This window comes from Ovis canadensis, chromosome 4 (assembly GCF_042477335.2).
Source record: "Ovis canadensis isolate MfBH-ARS-UI-01 breed Bighorn chromosome 4, ARS-UI_OviCan_v2, whole genome shotgun sequence".
Lineage (NCBI taxonomy): Eukaryota > Metazoa > Chordata > Mammalia > Artiodactyla > Bovidae > Ovis > Ovis canadensis.
The window spans coordinates 44,962,658-44,978,456 of NC_091248.1; the positions used below are offsets into that span (position 1 = coordinate 44,962,658).

Genomic DNA, 15,799 nt, shown 5'->3' on the forward strand with positions numbered 1-15,799 from the left:
AGTCAAAGGCTGTAGCATAGTCAGTGAAGCACAAGTAGTTGTTTTTCTGAAACTGCCTTGCTTTCTCCATGATCTAACAAATGTTGGCAATTTAATCTCTGGTTTGTCTACCTCTTCAAACCCTAGCTTGTACATCTTATACATTCACATACTACTGAAGCCTAGCTTGAAGGATTTTGAACATAACCTTGCTAGCATGTGAAAATGACCACAATTGTTTAAATATTATTTGGCACTGCCCTTCTTTGGTATTGGACTGAAAACTGACCTTTTCCAGTCCTGGAGCCACTGTTGAGTTTTCCAAATTTGCTGGCATAGTGAGTGCAGCACTTTAACAGCATCATCCTTTAGGATTTGAAATAGTTCAGAAGGGCTCTTTTATTGAACCTGAAAGAGCTTTATGTATGGTTTTACTAAGCATTGAAAATGGAGGAATTTGTATTACTTGCCTGTCATTTCTTAGACCTTACTGTGCTCATTTCTGAGGGAAGAGATAGGAATATGGGATCTTTTGGTAAAACAGAGAGGCTAGAAATGGGGTTGTTATCTTGGTCATAGTTATCACCGGTTTTGAATGCTGTCAGTAGCTGCCACTGTTGGGTAAATGCTCTATGTGACATCCATCTTGTTTACATCATCTCATGTAACCCTCTCAACCACCCCCTGAGGGTGACATCATTAGTTACTCTCCTTACAAGTATTTGAGCTTTTAAAGTAGTGATAGGCGCTATTCCAGCATTATCAAGGTAAGAGAAGATACAAAATAAAACAAGAACAGAAGACAGAGAAAGCAAAGCGAAAGAAAGAAGTCTTGTCTCTTAAGCCCTACACCCTTGTCAGGGAATAGAGAAAGAGAAAACAACAAATGTATAGTAGTACCTCAGTTGATCATAGGAGCAGTGGTGAAAAATAAAGCAGAGATGGCAAGAGAGAGAATCAATGGCAGGCAGGGTGGACTTTGTTTTTGAGGTGGTTAGAAGGACCTCTTTACTAAGGTAGCATTTCTGCTGAGAACTGAAAAGGAATGAGCTGTGTGGAAAACAAAAGGAGGATGTTCTAGTATCAAAGTACAAAAGCCACAGAAGGAGTATTGGTCGCATGACAAAGCAACGATAAACCCAGTCAGTGTATTAAAAAGCAAAGACATCACTTTGCCAACAAAGGTCTCATAGTCAAAGCTCTGGTTTTTCCAGTAGTTATATACCGATGTGAGAGTTGGACCATAAAAAAAGCTGAGTGCTAAAGAATTGGTACTTTTGAATTGTGGTGCTGGGGACAACTCTTGAGAGTCCCTTGAACAGCAAGGAGGTCAAACAGTCAATCCTAAAAGAAATTAACCCCAAATATTTATTGGAAGGACCGATATTGAAGCTGAAGTTCCAATACTTTGGCTACTTGATGCAAAGAGCTGACTCATTGGAAAAGACCCTGATGCTGGGATAGATTGAAGGCAAAAAGAAAAGGGGGTGGCAGAGGATGAGATGGTCAGATACCATCACTAACTCAATGGACATGAGTTTGAAAACTCTGGGAGATAATGGAGGAAGCCTTCCATGCTGCAGTCCATGGGGTCGCAAAGAGTCACACACGACTTAGGGACTGAACAATAATGGGCCGCATATCTAAGGATCAGTTAGAGAGCCAGCCTGCCTGAAGCGTAATTTCTAAGGGGAATAATTGCACATAATTAAGTTTGAAAGGGACTAAGGACAAATCCCTGTTGGCTCAAGAAAGAATCTGTCTTCAGTGCAGGAGACGTGATATCCATCCCTGGGTCAGGAAGATCCCCTGGAGAAGGGAATGACAACCTACTCCAGTATTCTTGCTGGGAAATTCTGCGGACAGAGGAACTTGCGGGCTGTAGTCCTTGGGGTTGCAAAGAGTCAGACACAACTGAGTGCCCGCTTTTAAGGGCAAATCACACAGGATCAGCAGGCCATTTTGAGATCTTTGGGTTTTGCTCTAAGGGGAAATAGCAGCCAGAGACTCTCTGCTCATAGGCTTTCCCTGTTGAGTGAAATGGGAGACAGGAGATGGTAGACAGAGGGGATGAGTCTATAATCCAGGTGATGACGGCTTAGGTCAGGGTGACAGTGGTAAAGAGTAGGCATGTGCTGGATGTATTTTGGAGGCAGAGCCGAGAATATTTTCTGTGACAGGTCAGGAGACAGAGAAGTCGAAGATGAAATTGAGGTTTTTGGTCTAGGCCACTGGGAAAATAGAGTTTCCCTTTACTGACATGAGGAGGGCTGTGGGAGAGCAAGATGTTGTAGAGAAAAGACAGGTTTCATCTTTGGGCATGTTAGAGGTGTCCACTCAAGCGGAGGTTTTTGCATAGACTGGCTTTGGAATTCTGTGAGGACAGTATCTGAAAAGCAGCAAATGCATTCACTAAAAAGTAACATGTGGTGCATTTGATATGCTGTACTAAGTGCCACGAAATAGCAGGGGGTGGGAATGCATGTGGGTTTCAAAGACTTTGTATACTTCCAAGTTTGTCTGAAATATTTAAGGAAGTATTAGTTTTCCCTACTGGTAACACTTACTAAGGCATAAACTTTGCTTTCTTTGCTGACTGCCTGTGTTAGCACTCTTGGGCTGCTAGTAACAAAGTAACAAATGCTGTAACAAAGTACCTCAAATGGATGTCTTAGAACAACTGAATTGTATTCTCACACAGACTGGAGGCTAAAAGTGTGAAATCAAGGTGTAGGTAGGGCCATGCTCCCGCTGAAGGTTCTCCCTAAGGCCTGGGTAGCTGGGGCTTCCCGGGTGGCTCGATGGTAAAGAATCTGCCTGCGTATGTAGGAGACGCAGATTTGATCCCTGGGCTGGGAAGATCCCCAGGAGAAAGAAATGGCAACCCACCCCAATATTCTTGCCTGGGAAATCTCATGGACAGAGGAGTCTGGCGGGCTACAGTCCATGGGGTCTCAGAAGAGTCAGATATGACTCACCGACTAAACAAACAAGGCTTGAAGGAATCAAAGGGATGTTATGATAAGTAAAGAAGTAAGTTTTTTAAGCAGTATCTTAACTTACTCATGCCATTGACTATTCCTGGTTTGCCAAGATACTGTGAATTATGCTGTGACTTTTAGGACATACTTAGGAGTGTTTATGCCTTAGAGTCTGTCTCATAGAGGACAGATGATGGGTTATGATTAGCTTCTTCAATTGTATTTTCTTAATTATAAAAAAGGGGACTCCCTAAACAGTAACCTGGGGGTTTAGACCAGTAAAATTTATGAATCCTGATCAAAATGCATTGAAATTGTTGCCAGTATATGACTGGAAATAGTTACAAGCAAGGTTTTACAGTGTTATTCTCACAGAATAAGGTTGGAGTTTTTCTACTAGTAAGTAGACTCTGCTTTTTGCCTTTAAGTAAAAAACTAAGAAGCTCTGAAGTCACACCAAGAACTGTGGAGAGCTTCCAACTTGAGGGAATGCAACTTTAAAATAGAAAGGAAACGAGTACTTGTTTCTATAATCTGTGTTGTAAGTGATTGCCCCACCTCTTATTAGCACATCATTTTGAGCTTGGTCCTCAGACTTCCAGTGAGGAGTGTGGTTCTGGGGAAAGACATAGAAAGCCAGCAGCAGGTGCGTACGTTCTGCCTTTTCATGCCGTGCCCTTTGTGGCTGCCGATTCTCAGCACATGTCTGTAGTCAGCATCTAAGATGATGAGAAGGGCAGAATCGTGGACGATTGGGTCTGGAAGGGACCCCAGTGGTGATTCAGTCACCCAGAGCTCTCCTTTCTATTTCTTTTCCTCCCTATACTGTAAATCGTTGAAACTATAACAACTTCTTGTAAGTGGCATTGTAGTGATATACACTGAGTCTCTTGATATGAGAAAGTGTGAACAGTGAGGAAATCATAGTTGTATTACTGTGACGTGTTGCAAAGAACCCTGCTTTGAGGAGTCAAGAGGACTGGCTTCTAGTTCTCATTCCTATTAATGGGATGCTGGGTGCATTTTAGGTCTTTGTTTTATATCTTAAAGATGCAGAGCCTGAACAAGATAGTCTTTGAGGATTTTTTCACCCCTTTGACCTCTGTATTTCTCCTTTCTGGTTTCCGCAGTGGAGATAGGACTGCTGTGCACAGCTGTCTGGGGTGTGTACTGCCCGGCTCCAGAGGTGTGGGTCATATACGACACACAGATGTGAATGCTTCCACCTGGATGGTGGAAAAGACAGCATCCCTGAAAACAGCAGTTCTTAAATTTTTGAAAAGGCAAAAAAAAACCCTGCAAAACCATGCTAATTCCTGCCCTGCTTTATCAGGATTGAGAGTCACCTCTGTAGTTCTGATTCTTGCCTGTAGCACACATCTTTGAATCCTGGATCATGCCTCCACAGTGGTGAATAATCAAAGAAAGCATAGTTACCTTATCATCAGCTGTTTTGCTGTCATCTTTTCTCTGTGTCCCCCTTGGTAGCTGAGATGGTAAAGAACTCTGCCTGCAGTGCCGGAGACCTGGGTTTGATCCCTGGGTCAGGAAGATCCCCTGGAGAAGGAAATGGCAACCCACTCCAGTACTCTTGCCTGGAGAACTCCATGGACAGGCTATAGTCCACAGGGTCACAAAGAATCGGACATGGTTGAGTGACTAACACACTGCCTCTGTGTCACAGTGGCTTCTCTCTTCGGCATCTACTCTCTGGCCTGTATAGACTTCAGTCCTTCCCACTCAGAAGGTACCCCTGGAACCAGCCTTGTTGCTCACCTGACCTTTTCAAATCTCTGTCCCTCGACCTGCCACACTGTGCCCAGCCTCTAGCCGTCCTTAACCATGTCCATGTCTGGGCTGTTGTGCCCATTGACCCACCCATGGGGAGATGTAGAGGTTGAGGAATTTGATGTTATTAAAGCACAAAGGGAGGTTGGACTTCCCCAGGTCAGTGTTTCCCAAGCTGAGTTAGTATTACTCCTCCAGCTGCTCATAGGTGGGTGGCCCAGAATAATTTCGTGTTTGGAAACAATCAGTTAAACCAGGTTAATGGACTTTAACATAAGTACTGTGCAAGTCTCCAAGAATGGGCTAGAGCACGTCACTCTGTGCTGACTGAGTGATCTCTGGTTTCCCAGCTCAGTGTTCTCCGGACTACTGGCTGGGTGGGGGAACTTCATGTACAGGAGAGGGCCTGGAAGGTCAAGTCCCAGGCCCCATCCATCTAGGATGTTTTGGGAAATAGTGTAGTTTTTGTGTGTATTTGTAGGTAGCAGTCTTCATAATGATTTCTCCTTTAAAGAATGACTTTGGAATGTATTTTATAAATAAACTAAGTGTTACAGAATCCTGCTTGGGTCATTGCCATCTGGCTTAAGATTCTACAGCCAAGCATTTGAATGTTTCTCTGTTGTACCCCTAAATGCAGCCCCTTTAATGTACCATTTAAATGAACAGCTTTCATTTTTATACTCGCTGTTGTCTCTACTGATCTATTAATACTTGCTGTTGGTAGGAAAATAGGAAGCTATTCAGAGCCAGTCCTTCTCTGGATGCCTGGAAGATTTATGTAGAATTTATTGATGACATCGTGGTGGAAGGCTTTTTTCAAGCGATAATGCATGACTTAGACTTCTTCCTGAAGAACACAGAGAAACAATTGAAACCTGCACCATTTTTTCAAGCACACATGATCTTAATGCCCCCGGAAATTCTGTTTAAGCCTTCTTTAGAAAGAGAGGCTGGAGATGGCTTCTATGATCTGGTGGAAGAAATGTTATGCAGTAGTTTCAGAATGTCTGCCCAGATGAAGCGGGTGGCAGCACATCTGGAAACAGAAAACTACCAGGTATGCTCTTTGCAAATAGGTATTGCATTTATTAATTATATGTATATAATAGATTAAGAGCTCATACATGCATTTATTAATAGTGATACTGAATACTGAATGCAGAAAATAGAATACAGAGAGATCAAGGAAACTTGAAATAAATTCTTTAAAAAGTTTATATATTTTTAAAAGTTCATATTTACATATATTTTATCCAATTTTGCACATATGTTTAGAGTTACAAACAAATGCAAAGCTAATTCCAAAGCTTTTCTTCTGAATATACTTCAATTTTGAGTTCTAGTGCTCTCTAATCTGATGTTCACACTTTTGTGCTGTATTTATCCTAAGTGTGGTTAATTTTATTTGTAACTAACCTGAAAGCAAGATGCTGTGAGCTAATCCTGAGTCAGCCAGGAAAATCAGGAATTTTAGAACAGCTTTTTAAAATGGGATAAAGCCACATGAGAGAAAGCACTTCATTCTTGATATATAAATGCAAAAGAGAAAATATTAAGAAACAATATTTCAGATGAAAAGGCAGAAAAGGATATAGAGGGTTGCAACTTCCCTGAATTCATTACTCAACTACCCAGACATTTGAATACGTAATGCCTATACAAATACATGTATATTAATGACAATTATTATTATAAAATTAGCTTTTATAGTAATGATTCAAAATTAATTGGGATAATGAGCATAAAGAAAAGTTGGGAAAGGCAACACAGTTTTTTATCTTACTAACTATTCTCTTTTGAAGACTGGCCTTGGAGAATGTTGGGTTGCACATAATTGAGAGAACACGATTGAGTTTTGTAAATGCTTGGCTCTGCTGTTGTTTAGAGTGATGTGGACAACATGCTGGGCCTGGCAGAAGGCAGGCAGGAGATCATGAGGAGAGTAACCGACGTTATCAGCAAAGTCTTGGACTTCAGAAACACCCTGGACACGTATGCTTACCTCTGGGTAGAAGACCGAGCCGAGTCCATGAAGCACTTCCTTCTGTATGGCCCTACTGTGTCGGCCGAGGAGGTGGAGCCTCGTGTGAATGAAGAGGTCCCTGAACAGTCACCAACACTTGAGCAGTTCAAAGAACAGGCAAGGAAAACCTTCAGCAGTCAATCTAGTTTCTGGGTTTTGACTGAGTTGTTGCACAGTGACTTTTTTTTTTTTCTAATTATAGATTGACATTTATGAGGCTCTGTATGTTCAGATGAGCAAGTTTGACGACTTCAGGGTGTTTGATAGTTGGTTCAAGGTGGACATGAAGCCTTTTAAAGTGAGCTTGCTGAACATCATCAGGAAATGGAGCTGGATGTTTCAGGAGCATCTTTTGAGATTCGTCATCGACAGGTAGCGCTTTGTGTTTTGGTGTTTGGAATTATAACTTCTCATACCTGACTGCTTCTTAAAACTGATGTATTAATTTTAAGAGCATTAAAATTGCCAGTTTTATAATACAGTTAACAAACATTTACTTAGGTAAATACTGAAAATAATCAGTCAAAAGCCTTATTCTTCTAAGTTTTCATGAGTATAATTTGTGTTTGTATATGTGTATGTACATACCTGTCCTTATAGCCTGAATGAACTACAAGAATTTATAAAGGAGACAGATGCTGGGCTTCAGAGAGAATTAAGTGAAGGCGATCATGATGGTTTAGTTGACATTATGGGGCATCTTCTGGCTGTAAGAAGCCGACAGAGAGCTACTGATGAACTCTTTGAACCACTGAAAGAAACCATCACACTCTTGGAAATGTATGGCCAGAAGATGCCTGAGCAAGTCTATACCCAGCTAAAGGTGAGTGTAGGGGTAAAATACTCACCATCGCCATAAACTGAGCACCTCCTGTACCCACGTTCATTCTTCCTGTGTACTGTCTTATGACTCTTCGTCGCAACAGACACTGTAGATATTAATGTTTTCATTTTACAGCTTCAGAATCTGAAGCTGAAAGGGACTAATTTTCTCAGGGCCACTCAAGTAATGAAGCTAGGATGTACAAATCTAGGGGTATTTCATGCCCAAATCCTTGCTCTGCGTGGCTCTGCTTCACCATCTTCGTGTTAGAGGTATTCAGGTAATAGAGAGTCTCTCAAGGACTTTGGGGTTTCTCTTATATCTTCACTTTCCCATGTGAAATGAACTCCAGCTCTCTTTTTCATCTAAAATTGCCTGTCAGTTGAGAACTGTCCTAGTCTTTGGAAACAAATCGTGGACATGTTAATAAAGAATGAATAAAGCCCAATTTGGATGGAGAAATCACTGTTTCCTAAACAGGGTTTCTGTGTCACCCTGCTCTATGTTCTGGATTGACTTGGCTGCTGTGTGCCAAATGATGTGCAAAGTCTTTGTGGTTATCACTGAATTCATGAATAAAAATCTCACCATTGAGCTGCTATTCCCATGTTCATGTTGAAATTCTATAGAGAGTTTACATATTTACATCATCTACCAGCTTCCAGGACAGGCTTATGTTTGACTTTGCAATTTGATCAGTTTCTGCATTAAGTAAAAAAAAAACAAACAAAAAAAACTTTTTATTGAATTCTGTCTAGTTCAGTGATTAGAGCATGGAACTCAAACTAGGATTTCTTTTTTGCAAATCCATCTCATATGTTTGTCTCAGAGCATGCTTCCTCTTCAGTAAAATATCCCTCAAGATCCGTCACTTTCAACATTTGTCTATACTGTCTCCAATTCCCCATGTTTTTTTTTTAAATTGAGGTGAAATTCACAGTTTATATAACGTAAAAGTAACCACTTCAAAATGTGTGGCATTAGTACATTCACAAGGTTGTGTAACCCCTGCCTCTGCCTATTATAGTTTCAGAACATTTTCATCACCTTCAAAGAAACTCCATGTCCATTAGTGGTCATTCCCCACTACTCCCCTACTACCTGCCATCCGTCCGGGGCTACTGCCAGTCTTTTCCTGTCCTTATGGATTTACTTACTGTAGAAACTTCATATAAGTGGTTTTATACAATATGTGGCCTTTTGTGTCTGGCTTTTCTCACTTGGCAGGATGTTTTTGAGATTCATGAACATTGTAGCATATATCACTACTTCATTCCTGTTTATGGCTGAATGATGTTCAGGTGTGTGTGTGTGTATGTATATATATGTATGTATGTTCCAGTTTGTCTAGCCTTTCACCCATTAAGGAATATTAGGGTTCTTTTCATCTTTTGGCTGTCTTGAATAATGTTGCTGTGGCCATTAGTGCAAAAGTATTTGAGTACCTGTTTTCATTCCATTTTTGAAAAAAATTTAAGAGTAGAATAACTGGGTCATGCGGTTTCTAAGTTTAACTTTTTGAGGAACTGCCAAAATGTTTTTCACTTCTGCTGCTCCATTTCATAGTCCACATTTTGTTTTGTGAAGACTCACTGCAACACTGTATTTACAAATGCTCTGTTGGCTACAAAGAATTACTGTATATGAATTATTAAATTTTGTTTAAGTAAAATCTGTCTCGAAAAGAAAATCTAGTTTGATTTGGAGTGAAAGGCAACGTGGATAGATAGTATATAACAAGAGTGAGAGATTAAATAATGACCGTAGAACGCACTATGCGTGTTTGTTTTTAGGAAGATTGGGATATTCTTTGAGTCAGATCTTGAACCTGAAAATATGTTGTATAGAGAAACCAGCCATTAATAGAAGGAACTGATAGGGGGATTTGGGTCATGGCCTCCAGAATTTGTATTATAAAAGTTTGGCTCACACTTTGCTAAAGCTAGGTCCCAGTCATTTCTGTTGTCATTTTTAAGTCTTTGACAGATTTTCCTGACACATATGGCACCTTGTGTGCCTGACACATATGGCACAATGTATAAACATTGTTCAACAATAAGTTAATGAGGAAGGTGTAAGTGGTGATGGAGACGTGTTTGATCAGGTCACTTAGTGCTGACTGTTAGGTTCAGATATTCAATTTTAGTGCAGTGGTCCGGCGAAAGATTTAAAATTCTTTGATGCATTTTTTAGCTTACATGCTTTCTAATGGACTCTTACGTTTCCAAGATGAATAAAAGCAAATGTGGTATTCTGCTTTTTTTCTGTAAAAATAAGTTTGACTCACTACTTACAGTTTTGGCAATATTGAAAATACTAAGCTTTTCAAGGTTTCAAAAGTGAACCACACTTTTAGCTCTGTGTGTGTCTCGATGCTGGTAATTCATGCTGATCAGGGGAAAATATAAGATTTACAGGCAGTCCAAGTTGCTTGTGGGGGCTAACAAGGTACCAGATTTGTTTTAATTGAAGCCATTTGTGAGAGTTACTTTTTCTCCTTCATAATCATTAGCAGTCACAACATTTCCCCAAACTTGCCTGTGCTGAGTTTGATGCTTAAAACCCCTGGGCATGTCTGTGTTCTCATACTCTGTCTACAATATGCTCTGAAGCTAGATTACACCTGTAATCTATGGATTTCTTAAAGTCCCCTCCCCGTTACGGAACCTTCATTGACTGCCCCTGGCCTCAGAATCCTGTCCAGTTTCCATAGAGCCCACACACTCACTCCATTCTGCGTTGGAAACCTTACAAGATAATCGAGGGATCTCACCCTCATCTCTCCCTGTTGAAATCCACTCATTGCTATGAGCCTCTGAGGCAGTGTCTCCTCCTTGAGTGAACCAGTATCACCTAGACTTTGGAGGTCATCTAATCTATTGGTTTTCAATGACAGTTTACTTTTTATCAAGCGGAAGCTTCTTTGGTATCCCCAAATGCAAAGCTGGTAGCAGCGGGTCTAGTGTAGCTGAAGAAGGTTAAGGACCCTGAGCTCACCTAGCTTCTTCTTGTCTTTTCCCCCCTGGCCCTGAGGGACTCCATGAACCTTCTAGGTTCTGTGGGGTCAGTTGGAATTGCAGAGTGAGACTGCACAGATGAGGATGCAGAGTTTGTTTGAGAAGGATGGAGAAACAAGATGAAAAGCAGGTGGCTTTAGAGCCCAAGTCTCTTAGCTCCTGGCCTGGTTGGGTGTTTCTGTCAGGACACCGTGTTGCATTTTCATTTCATAACACCTCCTGATGGAAGTTAACAGGTTCTGTCATGAAAAAAGTTATTTTGTGTGCCTCTCATTCACACTGACAGATGATATCTCAATATCTGTCTAAAGCATATGTTTTATCTTTGTAGCCCTCCTCCACCACTCAGATACAATTTATACTTAGCACAGTGCACTTTTCGTAATTGACAGTTACTGAATCATTTCTCAAATATTTATCAAAGGTTACAAAATAGTCTTTAAAACCTTTGATTTTTGTACTTCAGATACCCAAGTAGAGTCCCATCACCATGTGTGGTTTTGTGTGACAAAACAATTTCAGTGTCCTGGGAGATGACCCAGACAAACAATGCTTTCTTAGTCTGGACACAAGGAATGCTTTTCAACAGCAGTTACACAGAGGGCTCTTCAGAGAGAGTAAGTTGCTGTTGCCGTTTGCATTGTAGTCAGGATAGCAGAGTTGAGTGGCTACCTGAACAATTTATGACTGCTTTGTCTTCCATCAAGTAGGAATTAATCTTCCCTTCCCTTTGCCTCATCTTACTTTGAAAATCCTTTCATTTACAATTAACCCAAACATTCAAACTCTCCATCCAGAGCAAGCACAAACACAGCTTTGGGAGTCAGAGGAAAATGAAGGACAAGACTGATCCATATTTTTTCATCTCTGCCCCACCAGATCCAAAACATCTTTTCACTGGCTAAACATGGCTCCATTTCTAGATGTTAGATCAACCGAGTCATTTCCAGAGCACTTAATTTTGTTACCTCAGTAGCAAAATAATTTGGTAATTTGTGTTTTATTTTGAAAACATTTTGATTTATGCTGAGGTCAGTTTCAGAGGACAGCCTGGTTTGTGCTCGGAAGACGTGACTCCAGAGGTGCCAGTGTGTCAGCCTGGGATTCAGCCTGGTTCTGAGCCTTTTAGTCACTTTAATCTTTGGGGTAAACTCCATCTCTTATACAAGAATGAAAGGATGCCATGGGTTAGCGGAGAAAGATTAGGCTAATTCAATCCTGTGGCGCTGGTTTGTTTTAGGTGCTGCAGTGATTTCCCATTTGCACCTTTGTTTTTGCAGGAATTACCTGAAAGATGGGAAACTACCAAAAAGATTGCAGCAACTGTCAGACATGAAGTCTCACCTCTCCAAAATGCAGAAGTCTCTCTTATAAGGAAAGCATGCGTTTTGTTTGATGTAAGCTATCTAACAAAGTTGTTTTGTTGTGGTTGTTTAAGAAAGGTTTTATGAGACTGGTTGAAGCTGTTTGTTTGAGATTCTCTTTGTCTTTTTCTGCCTTCATCAGGAGAAGCAGGCAGAGTTCAGAGAGAGATTCAGATTCTATGCGCCCCTTCATTTTAATGCAGAAAATCCATATACAGTACTTGATAAGGTAATGTGATTGCAGTGATCTTGTGTGTTATAATAGCTATTTAAAAAAATAAATGGGACATTGAGATACTGCTATATTTTACTTTAGTTTGGCAATTAGTTATGGGTTGAGAATTAGCTGTATAAACCCAGTTATAAACCATTTTCCCCAAGTAAATTATATTGTGATTTAAATCATGTCTCCCCAGAATGCTGTTATCATCAAAGTACTCATACTAATGAAACTAACAACTGCAATTATTTTTTAAACACTTTATATGTCAAGAACTTTGTTAAGCATGTTACATGTTATTTATTTCAGTTCTTAATATATCCCTATGATACAGCTTCTATTCTTTTTTTTTTTTCAGATAAAGATATAATCATGTATAACTGAGTACCTTGTTGGAGATAACAGTTAATGACAGAATTTTAAAATTTAAAATAAAACTAAAATTTTAGCTGTGTATTTTTTTAAAAGATGAGAAATGTTGACCATTGTGCTATTTCCTATGTGATACTTGGTTCATAATTCTTAATCATAGTAAGGAAAATCCATAACTTACTCTTCCCCCCACCTCTGTGTCTATTGCCTCATTCTGCACTTTCTTCTTTAGGCTTGATTACATGTCCTCAGTCTCACTCCCAACTGCACACTATATATGTCTCCGTGCTCACTCCCCAAATATATGTTACGTGGTTTTCTGGAGGTGGCTAGTGTTTTAGGGCCTTTCAAGTGAATGCCTGTAACTTATTCTTAATTCTGGGTACAAATATTATTGAGTCATTCAATCCTAGTTCATAATGAGCTACTTTATCATGGTTGACTATAAGAATGTATGTAACAGGCAGATAATCCAAAATGGTGCATAATTCATGAGGCTTGAAAAAAACATTTTAAAATTTTATTAGAAAAATTGTATCTTTGTTTCTCTAAGAATTCTTAACCTAGCAGCCTAACTGATGACTTTGAAGCTTAGATGCAGGACTGGAAGTTTTCCTGGGCTCGTGTGGGCTGCCGTCCTGACTTGACTTCGCGCTGGAGATAGTCTTCACTGCTTTTGTTGTTGTTCATTCGCTCAGTCATGCCTGATTTTCTGTGACCCCATGGGCTGCAGCACGCCAGGCTTCCCTGTCCTTCACTGTCTCCTGGAGTTTGCCTAGACTCATGTCCATGGAGTCAGTGATGCCATCCATTTAGTCCCCTGTTGCCCCTTTCTCCTCCTGCCTTCTATATGTCCCAGCATCAGGGTCTTTTCCAATGAGTCAGTTCTTTGTGTCAGATGGCCAAAAAATACTGCTTAGACTCTTGTAAAGCTTGAAGCTGACATGATTTTTTACTTATCTTTCCAAATTTTGGTTTGAATTTAGTTTTAACTTCTTTCAACCATTCATTAAACACCATTCTATAGCATGAGGTCTTTTCTTTCACTTGGCTGAGGGAAAGTGGTTAATTTATTCACTGAAAAGGGAGTAGGTTAGAATATTCTAATACTGTTGTTTTTTTTTAAGATTATATCTACATTGCAGGTGGTCTCAACAGATTGGATGGGGAGATGTTTTTCCTTGACTAACTAATGCGCTGTGTGTAAACATTTCCTGCAGTTATCATTTATTGAGTCTTACCATTTTCATGCTATACTGTAACACCATACAGTTACATATTTAAAAGTCAGATATTTAACTTTGCACCTACAGAATATGTTGAAGATTTATACAAAGTTTTGAATATAGTAGGACTCGGTTACTTTTATCTTAAAGTCATTTTCTTATGTGTTTGTTCAGCAAGCGTGTCTAATGTTTATGTAACTAGCTTCAACCCAAGTCAGGTATATGCTTGTTCTGGACTGACATGGTAGGTCCCAGTACTCAAGGCACTTCACTCCAAAAGATGGAAACCATTGACCCACCAGGAACAAGGGAAGTGGTGTGGTACATCTCTCCTTTTATAACCAATTACTGGGAAATTTATATTATGTGGTATTCTCTCTTCATAGACAAAGATACAATGAACAATTGAATTAAAATAATTAGATTTATATTTGTAGGAATAATTAGTATAACTAATAGGGAAATAATTAAAAATAAATAAAAGGGCTATTGACTCTGGGGAGTGTGGTTGACTAGCCATTTCGAAAATCCCTCTTTTGTAAAACAGATGCTGAAACATGTCCACAAATACATAATTCTAAATCTATTGCTGAGTTCCCAAGAAAACAAGAGAAATCTTTAAAGGGCAGGAAAATAGAGTAGCTGAAACCAGGATGGAAAGCAGAGGGAAACATAAAACTCTGTGCTGCTATAGGGGCAAATCAAAGTACCAGAAGTCTAGAACTTTGTAATTAGCTTTCAAGACAAAGGAGGAGATCCTTTTAAGAGGGCTTCCCTGGTGGCTCAGCTGGTAAAGAATCCACCTGCAGTGTGGGAGACCTGGGTTTGATTCCTGGGTTGGGAAAATCCCCAAGAAGAAGGGAAAGGCTACTCACTCCAGTATATTCTGGCCTGGAGAACTCACCCCATGGACTGTATAGTCCATGGGGTTGCAAAGAGTCGGACACAACTGAGTGACTTTCACTTTCACCCTTAATGAGAGGGTGGGCTGGGAAAATCTGTAGCCTGCAGGGAGCCCTTGAGATGACAGTCTTTGCTCAGAATAGGGTGAAAAAACAGAGAAAAGGATCCTCTGGGAATTGGTAAACATGGGCCTGTTCCCCCAAGAGTTGTAGTTCAATTTTGTACTACTCTTATAGCTAAGGAACTTCCAGGTCAGGAAACTGAAATGGTTACAAAGAGTTCCTAGCACACAATAGAAACAAATCCAGATCTCCTCTGGATAGAAAAGAATAAAGTGATCTTATTCTAATCTCTTCAGGGGCCCAACAGCTTAAATTTAGTGAAATTTGAGTTGCCAGTAAAATAAACCCACCGTCATGCATAAGGGCCAACAGACAGAGCAGACGACAGATACAGACACAAAGTGTACAGACACAAAGTGTCGGATATTAGAAAACATTTATTGGGATGACTCTGGTGGTGCAGTGGTTAAGACTGTGCTTCCACTGCTTGGGGCCTGGCTTTGATCCCTGTCAGGGAACGAAGGTCCCACATGTGATACAGGCACATACACACAAAAAAACAACCCAACATTTATTATGGAAATAAAAGGTAATATTGAAAAAAATAAGGAAGTTCTCAGTTTTGAGACTATCAAAAATGATCAGCTGAGTTTGAAAACGGACCAGGGACTTATGGAAATGAAAAATAAAATTATTTTATTTTATTTTATTTTTTCTCTGTCCCCGCCTGCGTCCCTCCCCAGGCTCAAAATTATTTTAAAAGACACAATTCAGTAGTGGTTAAAGAATTAGTTAAATTGAAAAGAGGATTAGTGAAATGCAAATGACATTGGAAGGAACCACTTAGAAGACAGCACATAGGTGAAAGGAGATAAAAAATACAGGAGAGCTGAAGAGATACAGAGTGAGAAGTTAGAATGATGTCTAACTCTTCTCCTCAGACTTCCTGGAAGAAACGCAGTGGAGATAGAGTAGCTGGGATTTTTTTTTTTTAGAACTGGTCAAAGCATGAATCAACTGATTCACGATATTCACTGA

The 15,799-nt window shown here is 40.0% G+C and overlaps 1 protein-coding gene across 1 annotated transcript in view; it reads left to right on the forward strand.

Moving 5' to 3' along the window:
- Nucleotides 1-15,799, forward strand: part of DNAH11 (dynein axonemal heavy chain 11) — a 357,148-nt gene that overhangs the window by 48,684 nt on the left and 292,665 nt on the right. Inside the window, exons 15-20 of the mRNA XM_069587639.1 lie at nucleotides 5,476-5,808; nucleotides 6,637-6,891; nucleotides 6,977-7,146; nucleotides 7,375-7,597; nucleotides 11,895-12,011; nucleotides 12,121-12,207. Of these exons, the coding sequence (XP_069443740.1) occupies nucleotides 5,476-5,808; nucleotides 6,637-6,891; nucleotides 6,977-7,146; nucleotides 7,375-7,597; nucleotides 11,895-12,011; nucleotides 12,121-12,207 (1,185 nt within the window). The remainder of the gene's footprint in view (nucleotides 1-5,475; nucleotides 5,809-6,636; nucleotides 6,892-6,976; nucleotides 7,147-7,374; nucleotides 7,598-11,894; nucleotides 12,012-12,120; nucleotides 12,208-15,799) is intronic.